We start from the raw sequence: 14,897 nt of genomic DNA, 5'->3' as shown, positions 1-14,897 counted from the left end.
TATTCTTTCTAGACCTTCTTACCAAATGCTACAAAAACGCAACCAAGTCATATCCTTGTAACTAAAAATCTTTCAAATCCCACATGATCCTCATTAGGGAGGACAGACCCCATCCTTAATAGGGCTCCCTTCTAAGCCTCACTTCCTTCGAAGAAGGGAAGGGAGGTTTACACACATGCCCCGCCCCACCCACTACAACCACGACCTTCGCCAGGTTCACAGGATGAGGGGCAGCAAGACACATGCACACACATAAGTCCAACTAGCAACCAAAGCCACTGCTCTAACCTTGGAGGAGGTTTGGGAGGAGAGGTAAAAATTCCTGATACAAGAGATCATGGCTACCTCCACCAATAGAGCGGAACAGCGCCCGGAGCAGCAGGAAGTAGTTGTAGGGCTCCTTGGCAGTCTGTGCGAGCTCCATGGAGCTGTTCACAATCTTGTGCAGATGCGGCTGTGGCAGGAAAAAGGCTGATTAGCAGACAGTAACGGAAAAACAGACTCCAGCTAATGCATCACTGCAATCCAACAATTAAAGACAACTTTTTGAGTTTACTCCAAAAGAAAAAAAACAAGAATTTCCAACCTTTGACTCAAATTAATTTCTCTTAAAGTATATGTTGATTTCTACCAGATTGTGAAAGAAGCATTTAGTAGGTTCTGATGTCATTCTGCAGTTCAATGACATTGGACAGATGGCACCTGCGGCAGAAATGTGAGCATCTGCCCACTTTGCAGTTCTTGTGAACGCGGTCAACTCTTTTATAGACCTCCATAGTCGCAGAGATGAAGCAAACCTGCTTCCTGCAATACTCTAAACACAAAAGTAACCTAAAAACACCTAATGTCACTACCAATCAAATACGACATACGCAAAATGTGAAAGTCTCAAAACACAAAGGGTTTGCTGGGGATTTAGCTCAGTGGTTCCACTGTCTGCCTCGCAAGTGCAAGGTCCCGAGTTCGATCTCTGATACCAAAAAAACAAAACAAAAAAATACAAAAGGTTTCAGAAGACTAAATTTAAAAATATGTTCACATGATCATTAACACTTTATTAGCTTGTAAGTAACTTTAATAAGCATTTTAAGCCAGATTAGCTTATTTTCTACTTAATCTTGAAATGTCACAAGAAAAATTTAACACGAAATGTTTGTGTATTCCAGTGAATTGTGAATGTCACTGCTAGTTTCAGACTTATTACATATAATATGGTATATTCACTTTACAAAATAAACCAATTACATATACTATTCTCTTGATAAAAAGTTTTACGAATTTTATTTCTTGAATGTTTTTCTTTTTTTTGGTACCGGGGATCGAACTCGGGACCTTGCGCTTTTGAGGCAGGCAGTGGAACCACTGAGCTAAATTCCCAGCCCCTCTTGAATATTTTTCTTGAACAATACTTCAGTATTATAACATTAGCTTTGTCCTATTGGGTTTGATTCTGATTTTTTGGTTGTTGGTCAACACAGTTGTTTTTAATGATGGCAAAAACTGGAAAACTTGAAGACAGTAATTATGAGTAAATAGATTACAATTATTTTGTATCTTTAAAACAAACTGAATATTTTCCTTGTATACTGACACAAATGTAACATTAAGGCTGTTGATAACTATTACAATTAAACTGGGGGAAAACAAAGAAATTGGCTGGTTGTGGTGCCTCATGCCTATAATTCTAGCACTCTGGGAGGCTGAGGTAAGAGGACAGAAAATGTGAGCCCAGTCTGGGTAATTTAAGAGACTTAGCAAGACTCTGTCTCTAAATAAAATCAAAAAGGCTAGGGATAGAGCTCACTGCAAAGGCCCTGGGTTCAATCTTCAGTACCACAAAGTAAATAAAACAAGGAAACCACCACCTAAAAACAGAACACTATACTTCACATCACCTGCCATTTGTTTATGTCTTCAAAATTCCCCCTATGGAAAACATTCCTCTGCAGGTACAACTGGTAAGAACACTCAACTTTCTATAGGAACAAAAATATTTTGTCAAAAAGGATTTTGTTCTCTCTTCTGCTTTTAGTGAGTGATGTCACTATGGATAGGTTTTAACATTTCCAAGAATAAAATCCAATTATATAAACTTAGTCACATATAAAAACATATGGTGAGATAAATCTCCAGTGTGACCCTAGGAAAGGAAGACAAACCCATGACAATTTATGTAAATGGTCAAATAAACAAATAGCCCTGAGATGTGCTGTTATGTGTTGCATGGAGAGCTGAAGAAACAAAACTTCATAAAGGTGGCAGGTCACTGATGTGATAAGAACTATTCCAGTAAACTGTCTCATTAGAGTTTCACAAAGGCATTTTTTATTCCTATATTACTTTGCATCACATGTATAATCCAGAAAAAGAAGCTTGATTTTTTTATTAAAAAAGGTGTCAATAATAATGGCATAGTTATTTATCATAAGACTTCAGAATTTTTCACATTAAGTCACCAGATAAACATAACTGAACTTGCTTAGAAACATGGATTGTTTTTTACACTTGGCCCTTAACTGCTGTAAGTCTTTAACTCAAAGAACACTTTTCACATATAATCACTAGTTTCTGTTAAAACGGAAAACATTAAAAAAAAAAAAAAGCAACAAAAAAGACCCTGAACACAAGTGCTGCTTAGATCTAAATCAGTGTTACCTTCAGCATTTGCTCATTTTCAGCTGCAAAAAGGGAGACTGAGCCAAAGACCAACTTAAACAGCTTGAGGTACAGGTTGGAGAGCTCCACATTGGAGCCCATTTCTGGCAGGCGATCCAGGAGATATTCCACCAGGATGGTAGCAAACAGAGCAGAGGTAGTAGGATTTGCCAAGAAGGAATTGGCAACAATCTGTCAAAACAAGAAATGCATATGACAAAAGTAATCCCTTCCCTAAAGCAGCTTTCAGAGAAAATAAGATTTCCAAAAAAAGAAGATCAAAAAAAAAAGAAGATCAAACCTGTATTAGACATGCCAAGAAATTAATTATCCACCAAAAGGAAACAAATGAAACACCTCACTGAGCCCTTTAGCCTCCAATTCACTTCCAGCACTTAATCTGTTCCACCCTCCTCATCAAATCCAAGAACTTGTCATTAGCCTACATCTAATTTCTATGAAACAAAGGACTGGTCCAATGCATCTGGATGTTCTGAAAACTTTTCAAACATTATGGCCCAACATTTCTTGGCTGTATATGCATATTCTTAAGTCACATTATTTTTAAAATTTTCAAAACCAATGAAACACAAAGTACTTTACACATGAGCAAAAAATTTTAAAGTGAATGTTTAAAGAATATAAGGAACTGGGCCGGGGATTTAGCTCAGTGGTTCCACTGCCTGCCTTGAAAGTGCAAAGTTTCGAGTTCAATCCCCGGTACCAAAAAAAAAAAAAAAAGAATATAAGAAAGTAGTTTTATACCTGAAGAGCATAATTTTTTGAGATTCTTTCCACCATATAAGGGACTGTAGTTTGAAAGATTTCCTTAAATGTTAAGGGATTCATCATGGTGAAAACACCAGCAAAGTGTTCCAATACCTCCTTCTCTTCCTTCATTCTAACAGTCTGGCAGTTTGCTACTCGAATGTATGTTTGTCCATTTCCTGCTATCTGGACCTAGTATAGGACAGAATCACCCACAGGTATAACTGAGCTACAAATACATTCTATCACAAAATCATATCAGATACATGCTTTAAAGAGAGTGCCTGAATTAGGTAATAAATGCCCCCTCCTTAAGTTCTCTTTAGTCACACAGAATTCGGAAAAGAATTAAAAAACAGATTTTAGTGTTCAGAATAGGAAAGACACAGTAATTAAACCTAACTCCTATTTTTCTACTGGATTCCATTTGCACTACCTCCCAATTCGGAAGAATTACCACGAAGAATTCAATGCTAGGTTGCACAACAGCAAACCTGAGTGTACAAATACCACAGACCAGCTGGTCACAGACCTCGAGACCCATTCCCCCACCTGCACCTCTAATTCTAGAGCAGTCTTCTACACTCAACAGCCTGGTGCCAGGGCACTTCCTTACCTGATAAATATCCAAGGCCTGCATTGCATACTTCACAAGTTTTATGTAAATCTGAGTCTCTTTAGGTTGTAACTGTTTGTTGGGAATGAACTGAGCTTCTGGGAAAAGAGACAGCGTATAAATCAAGGTGACCAAAACTCACTCTATTAAAATCTCAGTTCTTAAGTCAAGAGGAGAATTACCACCAGGTGCTTTACAAGATGTTATTCCCCACGTGATCGTCTTGACACCACAGACCAAGGTCTTAACCAAACTTCGGCAATCTGTGACCTGGAATGTCTGCTTGTCCTCCTTATCTTTTTCTCCTTGCTTCTCAAAAGGAGGCACAGGGGCTGGAGTCACAGGGGTGGCTGGCGCAGGGGGTGGAGGTGGGGCAGGGGCAGGGGCAGGGCCGGGGGCAGCAGGGGCAGTGGGCACCCCTGGCAGAGCTGCTTCCACTGCTCCAAGCTCAGACTGAGGCTTGCATTTCTTAAAAATGGCGGAGAGCTGGTACCGAGCAATGGTGTGGAATTTGAGAACAAAAACCTAATGAGAAGAAAAGTCAGGGAGAAGACAACAGTCATGAATAGGCCAAACAATCCTTCCAGATGACAGAAGAATAAGACGTCATGAAAACCACTTGCTAAAGTCACAAAGAGGGCAGAGGCTGGTTATTTCTGAGCACCTCCTGTGCCAGCTGTTTTTTGTTGCTTTTGCTATTTGTTTGGTACTGGGGATTGAACTCAGGACCTTGCACTTTCGAGGCAGGCAGCAGTGGCAGCGGCACCACTGAGCTAAATCCCCAGCCCCTGTGCCAGCTTTTGAGGGAAAAGTGGGCCAGGATTTTTCTAATGATCATCTCCATTTTCCACAGGGAGTCTGGCTCAGGAATGAATGACTGGTCTGAGAAGCAGGGCCTGAATTTGACCCGGGTCTGCTCAACTCCTCCCTCCAGGGCCACACCACTGCCACTGGCCTTGGGAACCATCTGTTACCCCTCTGCAGGGCACCCACTGGGTTGCCGCTGAAATGGCCATGGCTGAGCTATCATGTGTCTGCTTTGCTTCCAGAACTCTTCCAAAGTACAGCAAGAGCTCTCGCACACAGGTTTATTTCACTCTCCTAGCAACCCTAAGAGGCAGATGCTATGATTAGTATCAGTAAGATGAAAGAACAAATACAGAGAAAAGCAGTCTGCCCAAGCACAGCTGGCTACTGCAAGAAAGAGCTAGGATTTGAACCCAGTGGTCTAATTTCTGCACCCAAGCTGGGCAACTAGGCCAGCTGATAAACTTGCCAATAAAAACTCATACATTTAACAATGAGCAAGATAAAGAGCACAGGACAGACGCCACATGCATCCAGTACCTCCAGCATGCGCATCAGGACATCCCTCCCATTGCCGCTCTCCTGTTCACTCTTGGAACGAATGCAGTCCACCAAGTTCAGCAGGAGCTTGCAGGACATAGTCTGGATGCTGCTGGGCAGCGACTCATCATCAATATTCTTGGCAAAGAGCTGGACAGCAAGGGACAGGTCACTGAGGGGCAAGTGTTGGCGCACATGGTGCACGAGGTCAGCCAGTGTGCTGTAGGCGAGGGGCCTGCAGGCAGAGAAACCACTAGCGCTTACTTTTTCACAGCCACCGCACATGTCACTACCTGTCCAGAAATGTCACTACTAGGTGGAGTGGGTCTGATGTGGCCCTAGATCCCCATATCCTTGTTACTCCCTCACAGCTCCATAACCAGAAGACTAAAGTCTTGTCTCGATGCTTAAGTGTTCACTTTCCAAGCTAAAAGGTTAACTTCTGTGCATGTCATGAAGCTCCTGACAGACAGTGGCACATCATAGGGCTAACCTGAGAAGAAAGCATTAGCGGCTTGACCATGCACTGAGTGGGTTTCACTGTTGATAAATAGCATGTATTAATACCTTACATATTCTGACCATTTAATAGAGATAGAGGAATAATACCCAGGCTATTAGTTCTTCATTCACTGGACATGTGGCTATCTGCCACATGCCAGACATGGCACCAAGGATACCACAGGACACCTCATAAACAGAGCCCCTGCCCTCATAGAGCTTATTCATAGAAGGCAAACACCAGGGGAAAATGAATTACAGAGGTTGGTAAGTGCTGAAGGAGCTGTACAAGGGGGCACTGTGAGAAGGACCAATGGGGAAACGATTCTTAGGACAGAGGGCCAGAAGGGTCCCCTTGAGGTGACGCAAAAGATGAGACCTTAAGGACAAAAAGGAGCCATAAGGTAAAAAGGGAAACGTCCAGAAGGAAGAAACAAGTAAGACCAAAGCCCTGAGGCAGAAACTGCCCAAAGTAACCAAAGAGCTACAAAGGCCTTCATGGCCAAAGCAAATTAGGTAGGGGGAGCAACACAAGAATTTTAGGACAAATGGGCAGAGCTCAGTCATGCAGGAATAGGTGTGGTATGGTCAAGACTTTGGGTTTTGTCTAAGGACAAGAGAAAGCAATTAGAGGGTTTCAAGCAGGAGTAAAATAATCTCATGTCCAATTCTAGGCAGACTCAACCTCAATTTATAAAGAATATTTTAATATGTTAAACAATAAAGAAAAACAGTGAGCAGTCTCTATTGTATTCAAAGCACCCTACACATTTTTCCAAGATTCATCCTACCTCCCTCAAAAGAATGCAAACAAAAAAAACTAGCATTCATTTTACATTGTGATAATTATTTCCTCCTCTAGAAACAGTAACAATGCCAGGCATGATGGCCCACGCCTGTAATTCCAGCACCTGGGAGGCTGAGGCAGGAGGATCACCACAAGTTTGAGGGCAGCCTGGGCTACAGGTTGAACTCACTAGCGCAAGGCCAGCTTAAACTACAAAGCAAGACCCTGTCTCAAAAAACCAAAAATTTTAAAAATGGGAAAGAAAAAGTAACAATTATTGTATTTTATAACTGTAAAAAAATTTCAAGTGTAAGAAATTATGTTTACATGTTTTAAAATAGCATATGGCATGCCATAAATATGTACAATTTTTATGTTTCTATGTATGACAGTTAAAAATATAATTTTGAAAGTGTAAGAAATAAAGGCTGAAAGGAACTAAACCAAAATATCAGCACGGCTGTGCAGGACTGAAAGACACTCACTACCTTTTTGAGGATTTTTGAAACGGTCTCACTACGTAGTCCAGGCTGGCCCTGAATGCACTCTGAAGCCTAAGCTTCCCAACACCCAGCTGCTTCCCTTCTCTCGCCTTGGTAGGTTGTTAAATATCCTTTTTAACAATAATATGCACTATATGAAAAGAAAAAAATCTAAAATTTCTACCTGCAATTTATGTCAACTATTCCGATTGCCTCCTTTAAGTGAAGGTAAATAAAACAATGAAAACTTCTTACTATTCTAAATCCAGTGAGTGAGTTAAGGCCCAAGAGCCCTATAATATTAAGTGCCACTGATCACTGTTGCTGGCATTTAACCAACCAAGTATCAGGGTCTACTCTCATACCTCAGAGTCTCCCGAGCAGTGTATCCTGAGCCGATTAGTACGGATTCATCAAACAGCTTGTCCATGCAAGGAATGAACTCTAGAACACAGATACCAATTGCATGTTACTGACAAGACCAATTACATATTAAATAACTTCCCAGCACATCTGCAGCAGCCAGTCTGCAGCCCAACATACAACCCAGTCTTGAAAAGGGGCAGAAAGGAGACCAGAAAGGTGAACATGCTATCAGCCCAAGCCACTGGCTCTGCTGAGCTACACAAGCCACCTGTCTCCAAAGGTGTGTTAGGGTCATCTTCAGTGTTAGAATGGACTAAGTAAAACAGATATCCAAAAGGACATTTAGATTCTAGAACAAGACTGACACACAGCTGGCCTCAGTAAGTCAAAGTACACATTTTTCATCAGCAAATAGCTACTGAGGGTCAAAGATGTAAAAGAAATGTGTACACTGGAGAGACATACTGCACATTTCTGCTTATCTTCCAAAGCAAGACAGCACCAAGAGATGTGCCAAATGCAAGCAGCAGCAAGCAGTGCCTTCTGAGGTCAGAGGAAGGAACACAACAGGCTGGAGAAACAAAAGGAGAGAAACTCCAGATACCAAATTCTGGAAAATCAGCTACAGGGATGAGAAAAAATTACATATAAAGGGAGAAGTTATAAGAAATTAAGTCTTATATCCTTTCCATGTCCAAAAGCAGAATCTCTAGAACAATGCCAAACTGTGTTAAATAATTAATTTTCTCTATTCACTCACTCTTTAGAACTGCAAATTGGATGACGTAGCCAGACATGGTGGCACACGCCTGTAATCCCAGTACTGGGAGGCTGAGGCAGGAGGATCGCCATGAGTTCGAGGCCTGCCTAGGCTAAGTAGTGAGTTCAAGGCCAGCCTGAACTATATAGCAAGACCCAGCTGGGGATTTAGCTCAGTAGTTTCGCCGCCTGCTGTGCAAGCGCAAGGACCCAAGTTCGATCCCTGGTACCCCCCCCCAAAAAAAAAATGAAACTATATAGCAAGACCCTGTCTCAAAAAAAACAACAAAAAAAGGGATGACATTTGATATCAGTTCAGATGTCAAAAAACTAACTCTAAGAGAAAATGTCAGTGGGTATGTAAATATTAACTATAACATACATTTCTTGTATTTTATATAATTACAGTTAAAATTTGACTTGAGTCTTTGAATGTTTTTTTCAATGAACCTTTTGGAGCTATGAAGCTGGTACCTACTTAAGTCCCAGGAACTACTAGGGACTTCAAAATAAAATGTTGTATGTCTTTTAAAAAAAAAAAGCCAACCCACAGAGATCCCTCTCAAAAAGAGGAAGAATGTAAATGCTGAATTCCACAGGTCTAATGGGATCAAACCCCAGAAGACAGCAGCTAGTGTTGACAGACTACCACTGAGCTTCACAGCCTCCAAAGAGGGCTGCTTATGCAGTGATGAAGAGCTGTCTGGTCAGCACCAAGAATGGCACTGTCTAAGTGAAGAGCTCCTGCCACCCAGCTTCCTGTAACAGAGCCCAAAGCGTCACTACTCTCGAGGCAGGAGCACTGGGAAGGTGACCTGCGAACGCCACTTGAGGCACAGCTCATCCACTCCAGTTACACATATCTACTCCTCCTGGAGCTGCAGACATGGCTCAGTGCCTGCCTAACATGTCCAAGGCCCTAGACTCAATTCCTAGTACTGAAAAAATAACAAAGAGTTCCACTTAAAGTTCTTCTATTTTGGTATTGTTCAGAGATGATCACCTGACAATCACATAAACTACAAAGGAAAGGTAACCAGACAAGTCGGGCAGCAATTAGCTCTGGAAGGGAGTAGGGGCTATGGGTGCAGGCACTATTATATTTCTCATCCTGGGTGATGCTTAGGCAGGTGTATGCTTCCTTATTTTTTTTGTGCACTTTGCTATATGTGCTAAATTTTTTTAAAGGGGGGGGTCTAAGAATGTTTACTTTCTATTTACGTGCTTGTGGTTGAACCCAGAGCCTCGTTCGTGTTAAACTATATTCCCAGCCCCTTTTCCAAAGCACGTGTTATTCTTTTCAGCTATATACAGCAGGCATTAGCCATTATAATTTGTATTTCAGCAGCACAAAAGTACTTGTGTTTTTGTGTATTAATTCATGAGTAAGTACTAACACTGTGTCCTTCCTTTTGTGTTTAAAAACTACAAACAAAGCCCAGTCTCGATTTTATGCGTGTGCCCTCTGATTTTCAAGCTGATGGCAAATAAACATATGAAAAATTACTGGCAAAAATGACTCTTTTTTTTTTTGGTTCCGGGGATCGAGCTCGGGACTTTGCGCTTGCGAGGCAGGCAGCAGAACCACTGAGCTAAATCCCCGGCCCGATCATCTCTATATAATTAGAATATAACTTCAATCTAAGATGTAATATGCAAAGTGTTACATTATCAATCTATATTACTGACAGAAAAAGTGTAATTATCAGCTTAACAAAAGTCAAGTACCATCCTTGTGCATACAAACAGAAGCAATCCATCATTCTCATGGTGTGCAGGGTTAAAATATTGTATTGTGCTCGCCATTTAAACACTGATGGGGTAAGGTATGTAAGGAAGGAGCTTTTTGCAATTTCAAAAAATCTGCGGTCACAAGGGAGAAAAGTACCAAAAGCTACTCAGAATATAAAGTATGCTAAGCAAATTATCACATTAATTATGAGATTTTTGAGAAGATAAAGGGAGAACACTGGTGCCACGCTAGAAAAGGGAGGGAGGAGGGAATAGGCAATCAAAAGGAGGGGTGAGGAGAGAGGCAGAGAAAAGAATAAACCCAATACAGCAATAAAGAAGAGACACATGGAATCCGGCAGCACAACCATGGGATGCCACAGAGACCATCCCTGAAGATGGCCGCAGGGTGATGCAAGCATTCAAAGACAAGACAGCCATACGGTTTCTGAGCTCGGTGGTAAGGATGTGTTTTGCAGCAATCAGCAGCTCCTTTCTGAGGTGTGCGGTCTCTGCTGGACAATTTGAGAGTAACTGTAACATTCCTTTCACCATCTGCTGAGAATACTTGGTCACCAACTCCTGTCAAAGGGGTAAAGCTACACAGTCACATTGCCAAAAAGATGTGAAGAAAAACCCAAATTGCATCAGCTTTTCAAAAATTCAGTCAGACTAAGCTCAACTACAGGAAAGCTCATAAAGTTATAGGCCTACCAAACAGGCAGTGTTCAGAAAGTTTTAACGGGTGTGTGCACACACGTGCGCCGCCATGGTGGAATATGCATGGCAACATAAACAGCCCCTCTTCTGCACAGTAAGATCATGGATGCTATCTGTACTTTCTTTGTATCTTCCCTAGTATCAATGATCAGTTGTATTACTTTCTTATTGGAGGGAAAGGAAATGCTGGTAAGTGTTTAAAATGTAAACACCCTTTACTTAGTCATCCATTAATGTTAGCTGTAAATGACACCAGAGACGACAAAAACAGCTTACAATAACTAGTCACAGTCTCCTTTTGAAGTATCTCAGGAAGGCAGTTTACCAAGAGAACCCAAGCTGATTCACTGAGCCATCAAGGAAATCTGAATAAAAATCTGAATCAGGTAAAACAAATGCTCTACTCCCTTACTGTAAATTATCATTACCTAATTAAACACATTACAATATAAGAAGTTTACAAAAGCTTTCAAAGGTAGTTTTTGTTTGTTTTTTGTTTTTTTGAGACAGTCTCACTATGTAGTTGAGGCTGGCCTCAAACTCACAGCAATCCTCCTGCCTCAGCCCACCAAGTGTTGTCATTACAGGCATGAGCCACTATGTTGTTACTTCTATTTTCCTGAGATAAAATTCTTATAGAAAATAATGAATTACAGATAACTAAAAATATTCCATACTTTAAGCATCAAGACTGACTATACAAGCTGAGCATTGTGGCACACACCTATAATTCCAAAACTCAGGAGGCTGAGGCAAGAGGATCTTCTTCTCCCTACACATCTGAAGCCAGTCTGGCTACACAGTGAGTTCAAGGCCAGCCGGAACTACACAGTGAGACCTTGTGTCAAAAAAAACCAACAAAAGGCTGACTACACTTTACTAAAGAAGAATCATAACTACCAATGAAAATCAAAAATACTCTTACAGGTATTCAACCTTTTGGCTTGGCTGGGCAGTAGCAAGTGAAGAGGAATAGTTTTGGACCTCACATAAAATACGTAATATAGGGTCAGGATGTGGCTCAGTGGCACTGTACTTGCTTGGCAAGCACAAGGTCCTGAGTTCCATCCCTGGTACCAATAAATAAATAAATAACAATATAGTTAATGTATGTAAGTAACAAAACTTCCTTTATATATGTATATTTTTTATTATAATATAAAAAAGGGCAAACAGCCTACAGGCTGCATGTTGGACAGGCCTGCTACAGGTGCCTCAAAAAAGCATCCAAAATGACCTTCACAGTTTTATTTTGTAATGCCATTTTTAAGTTCCAATCTCTTCCTCACCTACTTGCCTAAATATATAACTTCTAATAACATCAACCCAACAAAGCATTTGCCATCTATATGCAAATGATTATTCATAGGAGTTTTAATCCTAATAGCCAAAAATAAAACAGGCAAATATATCAGGACAAAAAATACATTAGTCATTGCCAAAACTAGGGGGCTGGGGAAGAAGAACAGTAACTCCTAATATGTACAGGGTTTCTTTTGGGCTGATAAAATTGTTTTAAAATTGTATAGTGGTGACAGTCGTACAGATCAGCGAATTAGCTAAAAACTGCTTTTTTTTTTTTTTTTGGTACCGGGATCGAACTCAGGCCTTTGCGCTTGCAAGGCAGGCATGGAACCACTGAGCTAAATTCCTAGCCCCTGTTCCATTTTATGATGTGTAAATTACACCTCAATAAAGCTGTTTTTTAAAAAAACTGGAAATAACCCGAATGTATACCAACTGGTGAATGGCTAAACCCATCACGGTACAATCAGAAAATAGAATACTACTGCCATGGACTAAACAGTGCTATTCCCACGGCCACCAAATTGATATGCTGATGTTGTAACCACCAATATGATGGATGTGGAATTAGGGTCTTTAGGAGGTGAAGTTAAATGACATCATAATGTGGGGATATAAACTCCCAAGACTATGGCCTTATAAAGGAAAAAGAGCCATCTCTTCACTAGAGAAAAGCAAAAGGGCCACCCACCTTTGGCAAGCAAAAGACAGAGCTCTCACGAGAAACCAAACCCTGCTGGAACCTTGATTTTGGCTTATAGCCTCCAATACATGGAGAAAATAAATCTGCGTTGTTTCATCTACTTAATTTATGGTATCTTATTAAGGCAGCTGAGCAGACTAAGACCAACTAGCCAGCAATAAAAATATGTCATCTTGATAAAATAACAAGGATAAATCTCAGCATTATTGCTAAGTGGAAGAAGCCAGTATCAACAAATAACATTCATTATATACTATATATGACATTTACAGGACACCGGAAAAGGCAAAATTATTGGGACAGAAAACAGATCAGGGTTTTTTTTAAGAACTACAGATGAAAGGAAGAAATGACACAAGGAAGAAAACTCTGCAAGGAAATTTTTTTGATTGATGAAAATATTCTATATCTTAATGTGTTCATGGTTAGCAATTGTAAGCAATTATCAATTCAAAGAAATGTGCATTTACAAAAGGTAAATGTTGTTATATGTAAATTATAGCAAAACAAAAGTCAGTGAACTTACCTGATAAATTCTGATGATATAAGCTAAAAATGACAATGTTTTAATCTGGGCAGCAATAAAGTCAGCATATAACTCCTTGTTGTAAAGCTTATGTTGCCTGAGTAGAAAATGAATAAAATTTATAGTATTAGCTCTCACTCTTTCAGTGACATTAGTATTAATTAAATGCCTGTAACAATGACTAAGCCCACAAGTTTATTTCTACACAGACCAGAAAAATATAGCAACACAAATGCTTCTATACTTTTATGAAGTTCCAAATAACAAAGGGTTTAAAGGCCCCAAACCAAATAGCTCACCAAGCCATGCCATAGCAGGTATAATGTGAATTCTGTGAAGCCAATGGTAGACTGATTCACTCTAACACAGAAAGTATTAGTGTACCCTATATGCTCAATGCAAGCCTTGTATTAGCTCCGTGGGGTTGTGTGAGATGATCCCCACCAGATCCTGTCCTCTAATAACTCAGCAGATAGGCTGCAAGTCACAAGAGTAAGCCATAAAAGTCTTTAAGAGGAATGCTATAAGGCTGGAGAAAAGGCTCCAAAGGATAAATGTGGCTGGCTTGTTCAGAAACTCAGGGTGACAGGTGAAGGGCACACAAGAATCACTCTAGCACTCAAGCTGAAAGGAACAGCCAGAGCAAGGACTTGACAGTAAGAAAAGCCTGAATATCCCACAGTGAGTAAAGTGATGCCTAATGACACTTAAATTAACAAGATAAAGGAAACCAAAATGTCCTATCTTTTCAAAATGAGGAACTAAAATAACTATAATTACTGAAACAAAGGTTCAAAGTCAAAAGTGCATATAATTTTATGACAATTTTAACACTCATCATTTTGGTGTCTTAAGAATGACAGCACCAAGTGTGTTACTATATGGAAGTAAAGCACTATGGCAGTCAGCTATGTTGCTATCCAGAGAAATCTCACCTGGCTTGTGCAGATACCTGAATTGCAATGGTATTCATGATCAAGGGCACAAATTCAGCAACGACATTGTGAATATTCAATTTGTAGAGCTGAAAGCAAACACATTAGATTTTCATGCTTTCACAGCAAAATTACCTGACGTATCAAAGAAACTACAGGAGTTGCTACGTTAGTTAGCATGTGTACATTATAATCTTTTGCTACAGAATATTACCTGGGAATTTTGTCATAAAAACAAACTAATAAGCAATGAACATACCTGGTACATTAATACAACAATAATGGGCAATTCTGCCAACACTTTTAGAGAAAGCGATCCTCTAGGAATGATGGAATGCTGTAAGAAAGAAGCAGAACTATGGTTATCACTGTGGCATTTACAGTAATCCAATCACTATCCCACTAGGCATCACTGCACTGAAACAGAAAACACTGACACATCTTTGTAAACATCTGTGATGAAAGATCCAAACTATTTTGAAAACAAACTGCAAAGAAGTATCATTTAATATAAAGGCTTTTATATTTTCTATCATAAACACTTATACTAAAAACTTTAAGAAAATCAAAAATTCAGATCACCTAAGAAAACTTTAAGCTAATATTTCTACTTAAAATAATAGCAAAAAGCATCAAAAAGTACAACTGATCAGCAGTTTATTTCAAAGATACTTATAAAGAGAAAATGTTTATGAT

General features: G+C 40.0%; 1 protein-coding gene across 11 annotated transcripts in view; it reads right to left on the bottom strand.

The window, feature by feature from the left end:
* The window catches only part of Trrap (transformation/transcription domain associated protein), a 122,600-nt gene that overhangs the window by 92,503 nt on the left and 15,200 nt on the right, over nucleotides 1–14,897 (bottom strand). For 9 of the 11 annotated variants that reach the window (XM_013070634.3, XM_013070636.3, XM_013070635.3 and 6 more), the window contains exons 9-19: nucleotides 14,461–14,538; nucleotides 14,202–14,290; nucleotides 13,267–13,363; nucleotides 10,456–10,594; nucleotides 7,522–7,600; nucleotides 5,387–5,621; nucleotides 4,222–4,564; nucleotides 4,040–4,137; nucleotides 3,421–3,615; nucleotides 2,656–2,847; nucleotides 289–454 (exon numbers count right to left, since the gene is read on the bottom strand). In XM_013070634.3, the coding sequence (XP_012926088.1) occupies nucleotides 289–454; nucleotides 2,656–2,847; nucleotides 3,421–3,615; nucleotides 4,040–4,137; nucleotides 4,222–4,564; nucleotides 5,387–5,621; nucleotides 7,522–7,600; nucleotides 10,456–10,594; nucleotides 13,267–13,363; nucleotides 14,202–14,290; nucleotides 14,461–14,538 (1,711 nt within the window). The remainder of the gene's footprint in view (nucleotides 1–288; nucleotides 455–2,655; nucleotides 2,848–3,420; nucleotides 3,616–4,039; nucleotides 4,138–4,221; nucleotides 4,565–5,386; nucleotides 5,622–7,521; nucleotides 7,601–10,455; nucleotides 10,595–13,266; nucleotides 13,364–14,201; nucleotides 14,291–14,460; nucleotides 14,539–14,897) is intronic. The other 2 variants (XM_021254779.2, XM_021254783.2) reach the window with 1 other exon arrangement.

The sequence above is a fragment of the Heterocephalus glaber genome, unplaced genomic scaffold (assembly GCF_053883595.1).
Source record: "Heterocephalus glaber isolate CG9 unplaced genomic scaffold, H.glaber_assembly_v1.0 deba00001610, whole genome shotgun sequence".
In the NCBI taxonomy this organism is placed as follows: Eukaryota; Metazoa; Chordata; class Mammalia; order Rodentia; family Bathyergidae; genus Heterocephalus; species Heterocephalus glaber.
The sequence above is the reverse complement of the archived record's forward strand: the minus strand, read 5'-3'. Positions and strand labels throughout refer to the sequence as shown.